The 17,158-nt window shown below is 38.9% G+C and overlaps 1 protein-coding gene across 1 annotated transcript in view; it reads left to right on the top strand.

Moving 5' to 3' along the window:
• Positions 1-17,158, top strand: part of ATP6V0D2 (ATPase H+ transporting V0 subunit d2) — a 45,987-nt gene that overhangs the window by 888 nt on the left and 27,941 nt on the right. Inside the window, exon 2 of the mRNA XM_059394813.1 lies at positions 10,758-10,929. Coding sequence (XP_059250796.1) covers positions 10,758-10,929 — 172 coding nt within the window. The remainder of the gene's footprint in view (positions 1-10,757; positions 10,930-17,158) is intronic.

Here is a 17,158-nt window from a genome sequence, read left to right on the forward strand (position 1 = left end):
TTTTTGGGGGGGGGTGGTAGAGCACAGGAGCAAGAGAAGAGGGAGGTGCAGAGGGAGAGGGAGGGAATCTTAAGCAGACTCTGGGCAGAGCTGGATTTCACCCTGAGATAGTAACCAGAGCCAAAATCGAGAGCAGGATGCTCAAACCACACATCTTAAAACATCTTGATAACCATAGTTTAACATATTGTTTTTACTTTGTAATTGTATGTATTTTCATTTCATTATTTATAAATAATATTTGCAGAAGGACTTAGTCAAAGTGCCCAGGGGTGAATGTCCCCCCACCAAATGCTAAGAAACTTGGGCTAGAAAATTTTATTCTATACCCAGTTTCTCAGTATATATTGATAGGAGATTTATTTGCGGTTTCTCTTTAACTGAAGCTTCAGGAAAAAGCCAAGAGATGGGTGGGTGGTGAGGCCAGCCCTGTATTCAAAAGTACTGACCTTGACCTCTGCCCTATCTAGGTAGGGTGACCTAAGGCTCCTGGCCTCTGAGGCTGAGTCCTCACTTGTAAAATGCAATGGTAATGTCTGCTTTGCTTGCTTTGTTTGGAGAAATAAATGAAGTAATACCTGAGAGATACATTAGAAACCATGAAGCACTATGTAAATGGAAAATACTTTTTTAAAGCACTTTATTGAGGTATGATTGACAGACATAAAACTGTATATATTTAATGTATGCAACCTGATGAGATTAGAGGTAAGTATACCTTCATGAAACCATCAGCATCATCAATGCCATAAATCTATCCATGACCTACAAAAGTTTCTTCCTGCCCTCTGTTATTTTGGGTGTGTGTGTGTGTGTGTGTGTGTGTATTAACTACTTTCTGTAGGCTATCCAGTAGCTTTCTGGGACTTATTTACCTTGTGTTTCTGAAACTTCATACCTATTGACTTATACCTCTCCATTTCTCCCTTTATTCTGGAAATCATCTTTCAGCTACAATATTTTCAAAACTTCACCAAAGATTTCACATCCGTAATACAGTATTTTTATTATAAAAATAGCTACACTAGTTCATTTTGAAATGTACTTATAAAATCAACATATGTCAATAATAAGGCGCTTTAAGACCACAAGATTATTCTAGAGAAAACAGGGAAGCAATATGGATCGAAACTCCTAGGAAAGGTGTTAAAAGCAAAAACAAAACAAACCTGAAGGTGACTTGGCAGAAGCTGGGGGTCCTCGGTCACTTGTTTGTGGTTCTGAGCAGTTAGAGCCAGAGTTAAGGCAGAGCTGGTCAGTCTGAGTTAGATGTTCTCCTTTCCCTAGCAGTGGAGGCGCTAGAAAAATCTTTCAGATGATAAATAGTTCTGTTAGCTGCAAATAATCACAATATAATTCCAACCTCTAAACCACATTAGCTTATTAAATGAGGAGTTTGGTGACTGGAGAATGTGAATCGTGTACAGAAAATCTGTGCAAGTATGGTGGTAACTTCATAGTGTGATAGATAGTAACTACACTTACTGCGGTGAACATTTCATTAGGGTGTATACTTGTGGAATCACTGTGTCCTAAACCTGTAACTAATATAATGTATGTCAGCTATACTTGAATAAAAAGAGAAAATGTACTTAAACTGAAGTACAGAAAGTGAGTGAATGCAGGGAAGAATGAGTGTTTCTAACAGAAGCCACTTGAAAGAATTGTACTTAGTTTTCAGTTAAGTTTTTACTTTTTTAATTTTTTAAAGTTTCTTTATTTAAGTCATCTCTACACCCAACATGGGGCTTGAACTCATGACCCCAAGGCCAAGAGTCTGAGCTCCGCCAACTGAGCCAGCCAGGCACCTCCAGCCAAGCTTTTAAATGAGCTAAAGAATGCAAATTTTAACACAAACAATACATAAAATGCCTAAAATGTGATACGAAATCACGTTTAGCCAACTCACTAAATAACCCTCCGCTTCAATTTGGGAGAGAAAAAAAAGGGTTTCAGACCCTCTTGAAGACGTGAAGAAAGAATCTTCTTAGAAAATACAGAGGTGCATGCATACAGAATTTTCCATGTACTATCAGGGGTCATGGACCACCCAGAGCTGTCCCTGCGCTCTCTTAAGAAACCCTGGCACCTACACCATTGCTTTCTTGTCCTTGTGCCTCAGCTTTTATCTTACTTCCCTCCTAATAATATATTTTTTTCAACCATTCATTTCACAACTATGTTTGAATCTGTGGGCCAGTCTGGAGACTCCCAGGAATATCAGGTGTGTGAGTCATTAGCCGCACGTTCTAATGGCTGCTGAGAAAAGAAATCTAAATAAGGATTTCACGTCTGCAGGTGACAGTTGAGCACACCGATGCTTAAAATGGTCGCGGCCGGTCTGACACTCTAGTCAAGGAGTGCAGGCATATCCACATCTCTTTTTCCACTAAAATGTCCATGTCTCCTGAGCATGAACTGAAAATAAATGATTATTGTCTATGTTGATACCATTTTTTTTTAAGATTCTATTTATTTATTTGACAGACAAAGGGAGAGCGTAGGAAGAGGGAGTGACAGGCAGAAGCAGAGGGAGAGGGAGAAGCAGATTCCCTGCCAAGCAGAGAGCACTGTGCTGGGCTGCATCCAAGGACTCCGGGATCATGACTTGAGCCTAAGACAGACACTTAACAGCCGAGCCACCAGGCACCCCAGCTCCATTTTGATAACGAAAATAATAAGGTCTGCTCTACTGATTATTCCATAGGATGTTGGGAAATAACTTGTGAAAAGCAATGCAACTGTTGCATATGCAAATGTGCTGAGAGAAACCCAACCGTCTCCTGAGCTGGATTTCTCGAAAATTGAGAAGAGGGGCAGCAGGCTGGCTAAATCAGTAAAACATGTGACTCTTGATCTTGGGCTTCTTAAGTTCACGCCCCTTATTGGCTGTAGAGATCACTTAAAAATAAAATATTTTTTAAAAGAAAGTTGGAGGGGCTCCTGGGTGGCTTAGTGGGTTAAGCCTCTGCCTTTGGCTCAGGTCATGATCTCAGGGTCCTGGGATTGAGCCCCACATCCGGCTCCCTGCTCAGCAGGGAGCCTGCTTGCCCCTCTCTCTCTTCCTGCTTGTAATCTATCTCTCTCTCTCTCTGTCAAATAAATAAATCTTTTTTTTAAAAAAAGAGGGACTTGGAGAAAAGAAATCAAGGTCATTTATTGGAACAGATGTTAAGGACTTTGGGATTTCTATTTACGTTTGCACAAAATATGCCTTGTACCAGTAATGGATGAAGAAGAGTAGGTAAGACTGTCGCTGTGGCACCCTATGTTGACACAGACACTTTCTGCAAAAGAAAAGCTAACGTAGCAAAGATTAAATTTGCCTTTAGTCTTTTCAAGTTCTCTAGACTTCAGAAGTGTTCTGATACTGACAAATTATTTTAGAATTACTTAGAAAGAATACATATGATTTCAGGTAAATTTAGAAGAGAAAATGAAGATTGTCTAGCAAAGCTTTGAAACGTCCTAGAATTCATTCTTGTGCTTAACTGTGTATATAATTGTGCCAGTGTGATCAGAAATACTCATCTGTTCCAAGATCTGCCCCTGACTCACAGTGACCTGAATCAGATGCTAGGACACTCAGTGACTCAGTCCTTCCCAGAGACAAAAGAGCAAGGCTAGTGCACGTGGCGCGTCCCACTGGTAGTGCTAGAACTCTGTACCATATGGAAACTTTAAAACCTTTAAAAGTGACTTTGCAGCGAAATAATAATGCTAAAAGGACATGAAATACTCTTTTAGAGAATTAACACTTTTTTTTAAGAATTAAGACTTTGTTTTTTTAGAGCAACTTTTTAAGCTAACAGCAAAGTTGAGGAGAAAGTACCGAGATTTCCTGTACACCCCCGGCCTCTACACCCGCACAGCCTCACCATTGTCAGCATTCCCCACCACAGCCTGGGGCGCATTTGTTATAATCGAAGAACCTGCACTGATGCATCATAATACTCAGAGTCCATAGTTTACCTTGTGGTTCACTCTTGGTGTTACACACTACGAGTTTGGACAAATAGATAATGACATGTATCTGTCATTATGGTATCATACAAAATACTTTCACTACCCTAAAAGTACTCTGTTGGACCTGTTCTGGCAATCACCAGTCTTTTTACTGTCTCATAGTTTGCCTATTCCAGAACGTGGTATAGTTAGAATTATACAGCATGCACCCTTTTCATATTGGTTTCTCTCACTTAATAACATGCATTTTTTCCATTTCTTTTGATGGCAATATGGCTCTTTTCATTAGAATTATTTTTTAAGATTTTATTTATCTATTTGACAAACAGAGATCACAAGTAGGCAGAGAGGCAGGCAGAGAGAGGGAGAGAGGAGGAAGCAGGCTTGCCGCCGGGTAGAGAGCCCGATGCGGGCTCCATCCCAGGACCCTGAGACCATGACCTGAGCTGAAGACAGGCTTTAACCCACTGAGCCACCCAGGTGCCCCCATTAGAATTTTTTTAATGACAAATAAGACTGTTAAATATTCGTTCCTCTTCAAAAAAGACAAGATGGTAAAGTTAACACTTTAGAGCTCTAGAATTTAGTACTTGATATTTTCTAAAATACATGGTGAGAAGTGTCTGCTGGCTCTGTGGATTGAACCTTTCCTTTGTCCTCTCTGCTATATTTTTTTAAAAGGGGATGAGGGACTCTGATTCTATCGTACTAACAATTACGTCCCTTTAGGGGGCACGACCTTCCTTCTTTTCCAATAGGAATTAATTTATAACAACATGTTAAGCATTTCTAGCTAGAGTTGAGGAAGTAAAACTAAATAAGATATAATCCCTGCCCTAAAAGGGCTCCCACTCTGGAGAATAAAAATATTGAAAAATAAGAACTCTTAATAGGAGCAATTTGGGCAATACCTATCAAAATTCCAAAGGCATATACACTTGGCCTAGGATTTCATATAGCATTGTTTAGAATAGCCAATGATGGAAGCAAATCAAATGTCCATCTGCAGGGAACTGATTAAACAAATTATATAACATTCACATAACAGAATATTCTGCAGCTATTAAAGGGAAAAAAAAAAAGGCATGAGGATACCCCCTTAAGAGGACTGATATGGAAAGACCACCAAGCTCTATTAAGAGAGGAAAGCAACAGGAAGAACTATGTGTGGTATAGTACTCTTTAGTAAAAAGGCAGATAAATTTAAAAATACATTTTCTATATGATGGTCTAGATACTGAAAGGATCCAACAGAAACTAAAAATAGTAATTACCTGCACCTAGGAGTGAGTGGGTGGCGGTGGTTGACAAGTTTAGACGACTTTTCACTTTTTTACCTATATTTATACCTACTATCTATTTTTAAAGGAAAAAAATATATATATAGGAGGAAGACTTAATTCAAAGAACTTTCTTCATGCTCCCTTAAATACTACTTGTGCCTCTAATTATAGCACTTTTCCACCTTGTATTAAAAATGCATATCCAATGCCGTCACTTTCCTGTTCAGAAATACTTCAATGGCTTTCATCAGGCAGGATCAACTTCACCCTTGGTTCAAAAGGGTGGAGGAGTCTTGCTGATCTCTACCTTGCAAGCATTTCCTCAGAACCCTCCTACCTTTTGTAAAGTTCTTCCTTCAGTCACAAATTCCATTCTCTATCCTGTTTGCCTAGAGAACACTCATTCCTCTTTCCAGTCTCCACTCAGGTTACTTCCTCTGTAAATCGTTTCCTACTGCAGACATGTTGGGGTACAGTTGACAACCCCTAACTTCATACTCTGTTGTACCTTATGAAGGACCTGATTCTGTGACATTTGTATAGATGTGTCAGACCAGGGGTGTACCTTTGTCTTGCTTGATTATCTTGCACCCTGAATTAACAGTTAAGGACTTAACTCATAAACTAATAAATGAATCTATCTCCTTCTGTGTTACAAGCTTCTTTAAGGGCAGTAAGCATCAGTATGTGAGGCCACTGAAGTGTCAGATAGGTTGGGGGGGGGATACTTTTATGTTGTATATGTTTATCAGATGTATACTTGAAATACCTTACAGTTTTATTTGTCAGATGCACTTCAGTAAAGCTGAAATTTTAAAAAGAAATACCCATTTTTTTAAAAAGGGGGTAGAGACTGTCTACTTTGCTGTCCTAGTTCCCTGGCCCTAAGGCTATGTTTTGCACATAGAAAGAATCTGAAAACTCACATTAGAAAAGTGTACATGTTTGGGTTCAAGTCCTAGCAATTCCATTCTCTGGCTGTAGGATATTAAGCCAGACTGCTTAACTTTTAACATGGTGTTTTCTTATCTGATCCTTAGATTATATCTCCCTGGCCTAACTCCCAGTTATCAGGAGCATCAGAAATTTCTGAAAATGTTTTGTAAACTGCTAATCATAAGAATTCCTAGGAATTCATAAGCCCCTCCCTGAACAACTGTGTGTATACAACAAGAACTAGTTTTCCCTCTTTTGCTAGACTTTTGAATTCCTCAAATAATTCTTCCCATCTCATAGTTATGATTAATGGTGTTTCATATATGGTCCTATGTAGCTGATTGTGTTCTTCAGAGAGCACCTGTTTGGTGCATAAGAGCCAGAATGAGGAGTTTCAATCCTGATAACATGCATGGAATTATATAATGAAGTGCTATATGGCCCTAGGTGTTTTGTTGTTTGGGGGTTTTGGGGGGTTTTGTTTGTTTGTGGTTTTTTTAAAGATTTTATCTATTTATTTGACACACAGAGAGAGAGCGCGTCTGCGAGAGAGAGAGATCACAAGCAGGCAGGCGGGGGTGGGGGGGGGGGGAAGCAGGCTCCCTGCGGAGCAGAGAGCCCGATGCAGGGCTCAATCCCAGGACCCTGAGATCATGACCTGACCAAAGGCAGAGGCTTAACCCTCTGAGCCACCCCGGTGCCCCTGTTGTTTTGTGTGTGTGTGTGTGTGTGTGTGTGTGGTGTTTTGTTTTGTTTTTTTTTTAAGATTTTATTTATTTGAGAGAGAGTGTGTGTGAGAAAGAGAGCGAGCGAGCCCAAGCGGGGGGAAGTGGCAGAGGGAGCCGGAGAAGCAGACCCCTGACTGAGCAGAGACTCCGATGTGGGACTTGATCATGAGGATCATGACCTGAGCTAAAGGCAGACATTTAATTGACTGAGCCAGCCAGGAACCCCAGGGTCCTAGGTTTTAATCAGAAATTAAAATCTACTGGGACACCTGGGTGGCTTAGTTGGTTAAGCGGCTCCATTGGGCTCAGGTCATGATCCCAGCGCCCCACATGGGGCTCCTTGCTCGGCAGGGAGCCTGCTTCTCCCTCTGCGTCTGCCTGCCACTCTGTCTGCCTGTGCTTACTCTCTGACAAATAAATAAATAAAATCTTTAAAAAAAAAAAGAAAAGAAAGAAAGAAATTAAACCTACTAATATTTGAAGCTAATCTATGTGATAAAAATTATATTGGGTGACATAAAGAATATGATAAACAAAATATTATGCACTCCCTAAACAGCTCTCTAGTTGAGAAGATATCATAAATAAGTAAAAACAATAAAAGTTCTAAAATACAAGAACAATTTAAACCTATAGATCAAACATATATTCAAAAGCAAAGTAGATCTCCAGGGCTATAAGCTAGGAAAATGCCAGTGAGATGCTAGCAAACAGTGTTGAGGTGGCTGGGCGTTCTGGGCCAGGAGGGAAAATTAATGAACTACAGATTCCTGTATTTAAATAAAAGCATATGGGTGAGGAGTAAACCAGTTTGGCTGCAGTACTAGAATACCTGAAGATAAGGCCGGAATTTAGGCTGGGAAAAAAATCTTGAAGGACCTTGGAGATCTGATTGTGGAGCTTTAGGAAAATGAATGAGGCCAAGAGTCATGTCTGAATCTTCAGTCAAGTACTTGCAAGCATAGAAAACATAAACATACTTCTCTGGGCCTCAGTTTCTTCATCTATGAAATGGGAATATTTGCTCAAGTTAAGAGATAATGTCCATGAGAGCCATTCTGTCAGTAGTAAAACGTTACAAATTTAGCAAAGTCCTTTTAATCTGCCTACAACTGTCAGTGACTCCAAGATTCCAAATAATTCTTAGGAAAGATTGAGTTTGAGGCAGGGAGTGCAGGAGGAGAAGGGAGCTTGGGAGATTCAATTTAAGAGCTCACGGCAGTAATCTTGATGTCAGGTGGCCATTCTAAACCAGGGGCACGTGGAGTGGAAACCAGAGAGGGCAATAAAGAACAGTGCAAGGGATTGGGAGTAAGAAAGCTCTATCACCGTAAGAAATGCAGTAAATTAAGCAAAAATGGAGGGAGACGTCCTGGTTTTACAGAAATTGATATATGTACTAAAATCCGAGTAATTACAAAATCTGATGGCTGATGCCAGTGTATTCGCTGAGAATATTCTGGTGTAGACAGTAAGAACCAAAGTCTTTAGCCTGCTGAATCAGATGATCGCTGAAGTAGGTGGGTAAAAGGGAGAAGAGAAAAGGGAACATCATGGAGTAGCTCCTCCATAGGAGTGCTGGCTCTTCACTTACCTCCACTTGTTTAATCCCCACATCAACCCGAAAGCATGGATTCTGTATCCATTTGATAGGTGAAGAAACAGAGTTCAGAAAAGCCAGGTAACTTCTAAAGTTCAGCGCCTGCAGGGTGTAGGGAAAAGGCAGGGGATGGCTCAAGAAAACACCCCTTGTGGGTTCTTCTCGAAGGTGTTTCCTTGGCATAAAACCTACCTGGAGTGTGAAAGGTTTGGATGTTCACTTTTAGAGAGAGCCCCAGACTGGAAGCTGCACAGGGAAAAAAAAAAAAAATTACCATGTTCTAAAAGTAATCTGACCAGCAGGTTAGTAGAATTAATCATGATGTCCCAGAGCCTCAACCTACCTCACTAACCAAGTGATCTCCAAGAATTCACTGACCCTAGTGACTGCAAGCCACAGAGGACACATTTTTATGCTGCCCCATAGACACACATGCACATGTGTGGGTGCTACGCTGTGTTATATGCTCATATTGTTACAATGGCTTAATCTAATACTTCCATTCTTTGCCATTTGGGACCTATTAAATTGATTCAGTTGGTAGTGATCCCAGTTTGGAAAACATTCCATTTCCTTATTTGAATAAAAAAGAAAAAACGTCACTTCTCTGGATAAAAAAGTGGTGTAATTTTCCAAAGTGTGCTCTGTGGTGGCTTCATTGTTTCCTAGTGGCTTGGGAGGTTCTGAACATACTCTTCAAAAAATCACTCAAAGTAATGTGTTAAAGGCTTTCAGTTCCTACAGCTAAGAAGCCTGTTTATTCCAAATTTATTTGACCACAGAGTCCTTTTTATTACATACCTATTTAAATAAGCGCTTGGGGAAATGCAGAGAAAAAATTACGTGAGCCCATTTTGAAAACTATACAACTATAAGCATTGTTGATATTATTAGCAGTCTGTTACCATCTCAGAGCAAACATTTCAGATTTTGAGATTCTCTGAGAATCTCAGTGCAAGGGTCCTTTGGATTGTTTTGGTGCTGGGGAAAAAGGGTTCCTTCTATTTCATTTGTTTTTCCATTGACTACGGTATTACATGATTGCTGTGGGGTCTGAAACACTTGAGACGTTGAATTTCAGGATCTCACTGGCAGCTGAAAGGTTTGGGAGTTATTTTGCTTAAAAGAAACATATGCCGCATGAGCAAAATATCATGGTTTTGAAAGAAATAACATTTGTGTTTCTTCTGTTGGCAAATATTCCTCAGTGCTGAGAAAGCAAACTGTCAAACTGTATAAAAAATCTGAGCTGCCAAAAGAAAAGCCAAACAAGACATGCCCCCCCCAAAAAAGTATGTATTTTTTTTAATTAAATTAATTAAATAAGTACTTGACCTAGTAAATTCTGCAGTCAGATAAAGAATATTTCAGTGCATAATCTTCTCCAGGTACTAAGGAAACATGCCTGTCCTTTGAATCTCAGATACTTTACAATCACTTGAGAGCCTAATTGCAAATTCACCGTCTGATCAGCTAATGTAGCAATCAGTTCATAGCCAACAAGGGCTCCTAGTAAGCCTCCGGATAAAAAGGAAGCCATGCCAAGGCCAAGCCCCCTGTTCCTGGGGACAACCTCCTGCTTACTGGTCTTTCTTACCCCTCCTCCTATCCCACATAATGCTTCAGCACTTACCTAGCATTGAAAAACATTGGCATTTACAGGATGCCTGGTGTGGTCTTCTGGAAATGATGTTGGGTTTTAAGAGTAAGGAGAGCCATCTCCCAATTCAACCCTTATTTCTCTACAACTCTACCACTTAGCCCCCACTGAGACTCAATTTCTGCATCTATACTAAAAGGATATTATTGATTGCCCATTCCACCTCTCGTACCCATGGTAAATATTACTAATAAATTTCTTGTTTCCATCAAGCAAGATGAAGCTTTAGGATTCTTCTCAACAGCTTTCTGAGCAGTTAGTCCCAAATGACTACAACTGGCTCAGGTAAACTTAGGACTAGGTGGTTGTTAGTGTTCTTTTCAACTGTATTAAATAGTTCTAGATTGTTTTGATAACTGAGTTTGTTGTTTTTGTACTAGAATATCTGTACTAACACTGAATTTTTTTATTGCTTTAGAGAGTGACACTCAAGGCTAAATCATACAGAGGCATACACATCTAATAAGATAATAATAATTTAATATACATTTATCATAAAGTCACAATAAATTCAATTAATGTTGCAAAAGCTATGTATGCATGTTCAAACTTTAATCTGATTTGAGGTTTCATTTAATTTTCAGATGTGAAAATTCATCTCCAGACCACTGACTATGGCAACTTCTTGGCTAATGAAACAAATCCACTTACTGTTTCCAAAATTGACACGGAGATGAGGAAAAAGCTATGCAGAGAATTTGAATACTTCCGGAATCATTCCCTGGAACCCCTGAGCACATTTTTTACCTACATGACGTAAGTGGTAGCAGGAAGCCCAGTTAATCTCCCGTGTGATTGTGCAAATGACTCCTAACAGTTAGGAGTAATGCCCTCCTAACAGGTAGGGCATTAGGCTGGCATGAAGCTTAAAACCCTTTTTCTTTTTTGTAAGTTTGAATACATTCAGATTTTCACAACTAATAAACTCATGGAGCCACATATTCACTGTTGGAAAAGAGATTTCATTCATTTCTAAACATGATTATGTAGGTGATGGCAGCCTCCACATAAAGGCCTGGTTTCAGGGCTGGCTGGCTGGCTTGGTTGGTAGAGCATGCAACTCTTGGTCTCAAGGTCATGATTTCAAGCTCCACACTGGGCCTAAAGATTAGTTTAAAAAAAAAAAAGTGTTTTCAGTTTTCATTTTAAGAAAAATGGTAAGTGTGCTATTAAAAGGTTCTGCCTGCTGATACTGAAAGTAAATACTATGTGACATTTTGGATCACTTGTCAGGCTAGAGCTGAAACATCAAAGTTGTTGGTAAAGCCATATCTACCCTTTCCTGATTCCCCTTGCAACAGCAGAATAACTCCCATCATAGTTATATATGTTTCACTTTTTTCAATTTCCATAACCAGTAGTTTCAATATCTCACTGTCAAGGATTTTCATTCTAAAAATGCTTCAATTTCCATATAGTAATGAATTGTACTTCTATTAATCCAGTTAATAAATCCTGTCCAGGGCTCAAAACTTTGGGCCTCTCCAGTTGTTCTAATAGATAGCCTGGGAACAAATGTCCACAGTAGATGAGCTGATTATTATGTATATACCATTCCAATGTAATATACACAGATATGTATACTAGACCTGGGCCCTAGACTGGATTAGAAAAGTATAAAATAAAAATATTCCTCTGTTCCACATGTCCCCTTCTGCACTCGATTCCTTTCCCCAAAAGTAAATGCTTCCATTTCATATGTATTTTCTAGTAAAATACTTAGAGTTGAGTATGTTCATTGATACTCACTCAACCCACCCCACTTCCATACTTCAAATTTATGCAAATGGGGTCATATTCTTTCTACACTTTTTTCCCACATGGTACTTCTTAGACGTATCCTTGTCAATATCATTCTTTTTACAACTGCCTAGAATTCCATTTTGATATATATCATGACTCAATTTACCAGGAAACTATTAACAAATAACTCATTTTTTTCCAATGCAAAAAGTATTGTAACTTGGGACGCCTGGGTGGCTCAGTGGGTTAAGCCGCTGCCTTCGGCTCAGGTCATGATCTCAGGGTCCTGGGATCGAGTCCCGCATCGGGCTCTCTGCTCAGCAGGGAGCCTGCTTCCTCCTCTCTCTCTCTGCCTGCCTCTCTGCCTGCTTGTGATCTCTCTCTGTCAAATGAATAAATAAAATCTTTAAAAAAAAAAAAAAAAAGTATTGTAACTAGCCTATTACTGTGTAGGTCTTGAATTTATTTTTAAGATATATTTTTAGCAGTGGAAGTAGTGAATTGAAGGAGTGTTCTTTTTTTATTTTTGTAAATTTTGCTAAGTTGTACTCAACAAAAGTGGCACCAGTTTGTACCCCCAAAACAGTGCATGAGAAAGCCTGTGTCCTTACACCATTACCAAGATTGAATATTATCTTTTTAGTTTTTGCCTGTCCAATAGGTTAAAAATTGTATCTTTTGCTTTCATTTATATTTCTTTATTATCAGAATCGAATAATTTTGTAGTTACTAATCATGTGTATTTGCTACCTGACCAAACACTTTGTATTTTTGTTATTAATATATTCAGCAGTTTTTCTTGATAGGGAAGAGCTCTTTGTAAATTAAGAAAGATAGCCCTTCATAATACAGGTTGAAAAATTATTTCCTCAGTGTGATATGATTTAATTTTTATAGCTTTTTTTTCCTGTAGAAACACTGAATTTTTTCACTAGCTATACCCATCAATCCTTTCATTTGTTGACTTCTGATTGTTGTGTACTGCTTAGAAAGTCCTTCTCCACTCCCAATTTGTAAGTAAATTTACCTTTTATTTCATTCATTCATTATTGTTGATTTTTTTCTTTTCTTTTCTTTTTTTTTTTTTTTGATGTTTCATTTTTAACATTTAAAACCTTTGTTCGTCTAAAATTTATTTTAGTATAGGGAATGAGACTAGGGATTCAGCTCAAATTGTTTTTCCCCAATAGCTATCCATTTATTCCTATACCATGTCTATAAATAAGTAGAAGAGATGACCATAGTTTGAGGCAGGAAGTAATCGTTGGTATACCTGAGGTATGTGATTAGTGCCTATATACCTTGTTTGTGCAATTAGACCTCCTGTCAGTGCTAGACGCTAAGTTTTTATTTATTGGCAAGACCCCAGGTGCTGATTTTATAAAGAATCACAAATACACAGCTGGTTAGAGATGAAAATTAGGTGTGAACTTGGGTCTACTCAGTCTGAAGCCCAAGCACTTTCTTTGGGAAGGATTCTGGGAAGCCTTCCAAAGATCTGACATTCCTTTTGATCCTGGAAATAGGGTGAAATTTGGATATGAGGGAGAAGGCTGAGCATCTGGGGTTGAAGCATGTAGATGGGAAGGGCATAGCATGCATGGTGAATAACAGGTCAGTTTGGGCAGGAGTGGGCTGCACCAGTAGTGGAGGGGAGCAACAGGGAGAGGAGGTTAGAAAAGTCAGTTCCAGCTAGATAATGCAAGTCTTCAATGGCAGGCTAAGGAAATTGGGCTTTATCACATTGGAGAGGTGTGTGTGTGCGTGTGTGCATGCGCACGTGCACGCGTGTTGGTATCTCCAAGACTCACCCTTAAAAATCTGAAGGGGTGCCTAGCTGGCACAGTCAGTAGAGATTGTGATTCCTGATCTTGGGTTCATGAGTTCAATCCCCTTGTTAGGTGTGGAGCCTACTTAAAAAATATTTTCATACATATATACAACTGAAGCAGAAACCAAAATGCAAAAGAGACGAAAGAAGAGGCCAGGTCTGCTCATAGGACTCTTACCTCCTCGTAATGGTTGGGGTGAAGAACAAAGTGCTTGGGCTTAGGCTGAGTTAGCTCTGGGTTCATATCTAATCTTCAGTGACTGCCTGGGAGAGAGGCTTTCGAAGCAGCGATGCCTCCGCAAAAATGTCTGACAAGGGTAGTTATGGAAACATCATTAAAGATTGTTCAGACAAGCAAGAGGGCCCTATCTGTGTGGAGGTAGAAATGACAATCAAAATACTGGACAATATTTATGGAATATTACTGCATGCCAAGGCTCTGCTAAGTGCTTTGCAAACATTGTCTCCTTTAAAGCTGACAAATCAGGGTACCTGGGTGGCTCAGTCGTTAAGTGCTACCTTTGGCTCAGGTCATGGTCCTCAGGTTCCTTGGATGGAACTGGATCAGTTCAACTGGATTGAAGTGGATCAGGCTCCTTACTCAGTGGGAGGCCTGCTTCTCCTTCTCCAACTGCCCCTGCTTGTGTTCCCTCTCTTGCTCTCTATCAATAAGTAAATAAAATCTTTAAAAAAATAATAATAAACCTGATAAATCTTAGTTCTTATCCTCACCATTTTGAGGATGAGGAAACTAAAAGTTAATTGCAGCAGCTTGCCTGGGTCACGAATCAACAGATTAAAAAAAATTTTTATTTTAAAATAAAAATAAAATAAACATTGGAAATAGGCTTTGTAAACATCTTTTGCTCAGATTTTAGACAAGTTCAGAAAATCTAACCCATGATAGTAATAGAGGACAGTCCAATTTTGATGGAGTCAGAAAGCTGCCACATTTTGTACTTTCTGCATTGAGAGACGAGTCTCACATGACAGAAACTTGCTCAAAATGTATTAAGAAGTACTTTAGCTCTAAGAATGACTCTGAGTCACTTGGTTAGTGTTTCCTCTTATGTGATGACTCCATGGTTTGGTGTTTCCTAACTATAGAATCTTAAACCTGGGAGAAGCCTTAGCATTAATTAAGCAAGCTTGCTTATTTCACAGAAAACAACCATGTTGATCTAGGTAAAATGTATTCTGTTTCTAGGGGCACTTGGGTGGCTTAGTCAGTTAAGCATCCAACTCTTGATCTCAGGTCTTGATCTCAGGTTGTGAGTTCAAGCCCCATGTTGGACTCCACTTAGAAAAAATAAATAAATAAAATTTAAAAAAGGAAAATCTACTGTTTCTAAAATAAAATTACTTGGGGTGCCTGGGTGGCTCAGTTGGTTGAGCAACTGCCTTTGGCTCAAGTCATGATCCTGAAGTTCCTGGATTGAGTCCCACATCAGGCTCCCTGCTCAGCAGGGAGTCTGCTTCTCCTGCTAACCTCTCTCCTCATGCTCTCTTCTCTCATTAATAAATAAACTCTTTTTTTTTTTTTTTTTAGATTTTACTCATTTTATTTGACAGACAGAGATCCCAAGTAGGCAGAGAGAGAGAGGAGGAAGCAGGCTCCCTGCCAAGCAGAGAGCCTGATGCGGGGCTCGATCCCAAGACCCTGGGATCATGATCTGAGCCGAAGGCAGAGGCTTTAACCCACTGACCCACCCAGGTGCCCAATAAATAAACTCTTTAAAAAATAAAATAAAATTACTTAAAATTCCAAATATTAACAATGTTTAAAAATTACATATAAGAATACAGGTGGTCACAAAGCCTTGCATATAATATTAATGCAAAAGTGAAAGTAGAAACGTAATTTGGGTGGTATCAGTATTGTTAGTGGTATTGGTAATGGACATGTTTTGACTTATCTACTCTCTCTCTCTCATCTATAAATTCTTTGAACTAATTCTTTTAGTATCTGTATCTGTACTTACTAGTATGTAATGGGCACTGAATATTTGTTGAATCAGTAGATAATCCCATATTTAGCCACATCTTACACAGAGCTAGAAAATATTTGCAGACTACTCAGAATTTTATATTTTATATACCACTTGAATATTGGATATTTATTGGCCAATATGTTAGGAGTAAAAACCAGATATCATGCCTGCAGATACATTTTGTATAACAGGGTCAGTGTTTAAAGTAATTTAAAAAATGTATTTAGTTGAGCTTGCATTCTTCAATTAACCACAGTCTCTAACAGTTCTGTCTTTTGTCTTATGATCGTCTGTTCTATGTTGTGTCTTATGATCTTAGGTTACATATCAGATCCCTGAAGATACTTACTCTCACTTAAATGTTTTATATACATCTCCACTCAAGAACCCTGCAAAGAAGGTGTTTATATCTCCATTTTTTTCAGTTAGAGAAACTGAGGGTCAATAAATTAATGAATTTTCTTCTCTTTTTCTTTTTTAAGACTTTATTTATTTATTTTTATTTTTTTTTCCTGTTTTATTTTTTTTTTATTTTTATTTTTTTTCCAAACTCCAAACATTTATTCAACTTAATGAAGTGCCAACGTCGTAACATAGATTAACCTTTGTATTGGCCAAACTCCGCCCCTCTTTCTCTCTGTTCCTTCTGTTCCTTTGGTACTACCCTTTGCATAAAAGTGAAAATTGGCACCTTCGCTCTTGACTTTTTTTTTTTTTAATTTTTTATTTTTTATAAACATATATTTTTATCCCCAGGGGTACAGGTCTGTGAATCACCAGGTTTACACACTTCACAGCACTCACCAAAGCACATACCCTCCCCAATGTCCATAATCCCACCCCCTTCTCCCAAACCCCCTCCCTCCCAGCAACCCTCAGTTTGTTTTGTGAGATTAAGAGTCACTTATGTTTTGTCTCCCTCCCAATCCCATCTTCTTCATCATATATTTTTTTAAAGATTTTACTTATTTATTTGAAAGACAGAGATCACAAGTAGGCAGAGAGGCAGGCAGAGAGAGAGGGGGAAGCAGGCTCCCTGCTGAGTGGAGAGCCTGATGTGGGGCTCGAACCCAGAACCCTGGGATCACGACTTGAGCCGAAGGCAGAGGCTTTAACCCTCTGAGCCACCCAGGCGCCCCTAAATCCAATTTTTTTCCTTAATATAAAATATATTCCTACAGCTTAAATGTTGCAGGGAAAAATATTCTTACTGGTATTTTTCAGTCTTATGACCATCATGACCATTGTTCATACATGGACCCCTAATTCTGTTTATTAATTTCATTTCCTTGTTTTCTAGAAAAAAATCATCATATATATATTTTTTTATATTTTTTATTTTTTATAAACATATATTTTTATCCCCAGGGGTACAGGTCTGTGAATCACCAGGTTTACACACTTCACAGCACTCACCAAA

This window comes from Mustela nigripes, chromosome 3 (genome assembly GCF_022355385.1).
Source record: "Mustela nigripes isolate SB6536 chromosome 3, MUSNIG.SB6536, whole genome shotgun sequence".
Lineage (NCBI taxonomy): Eukaryota > Metazoa > Chordata > Mammalia > Carnivora > Mustelidae > Mustela > Mustela nigripes.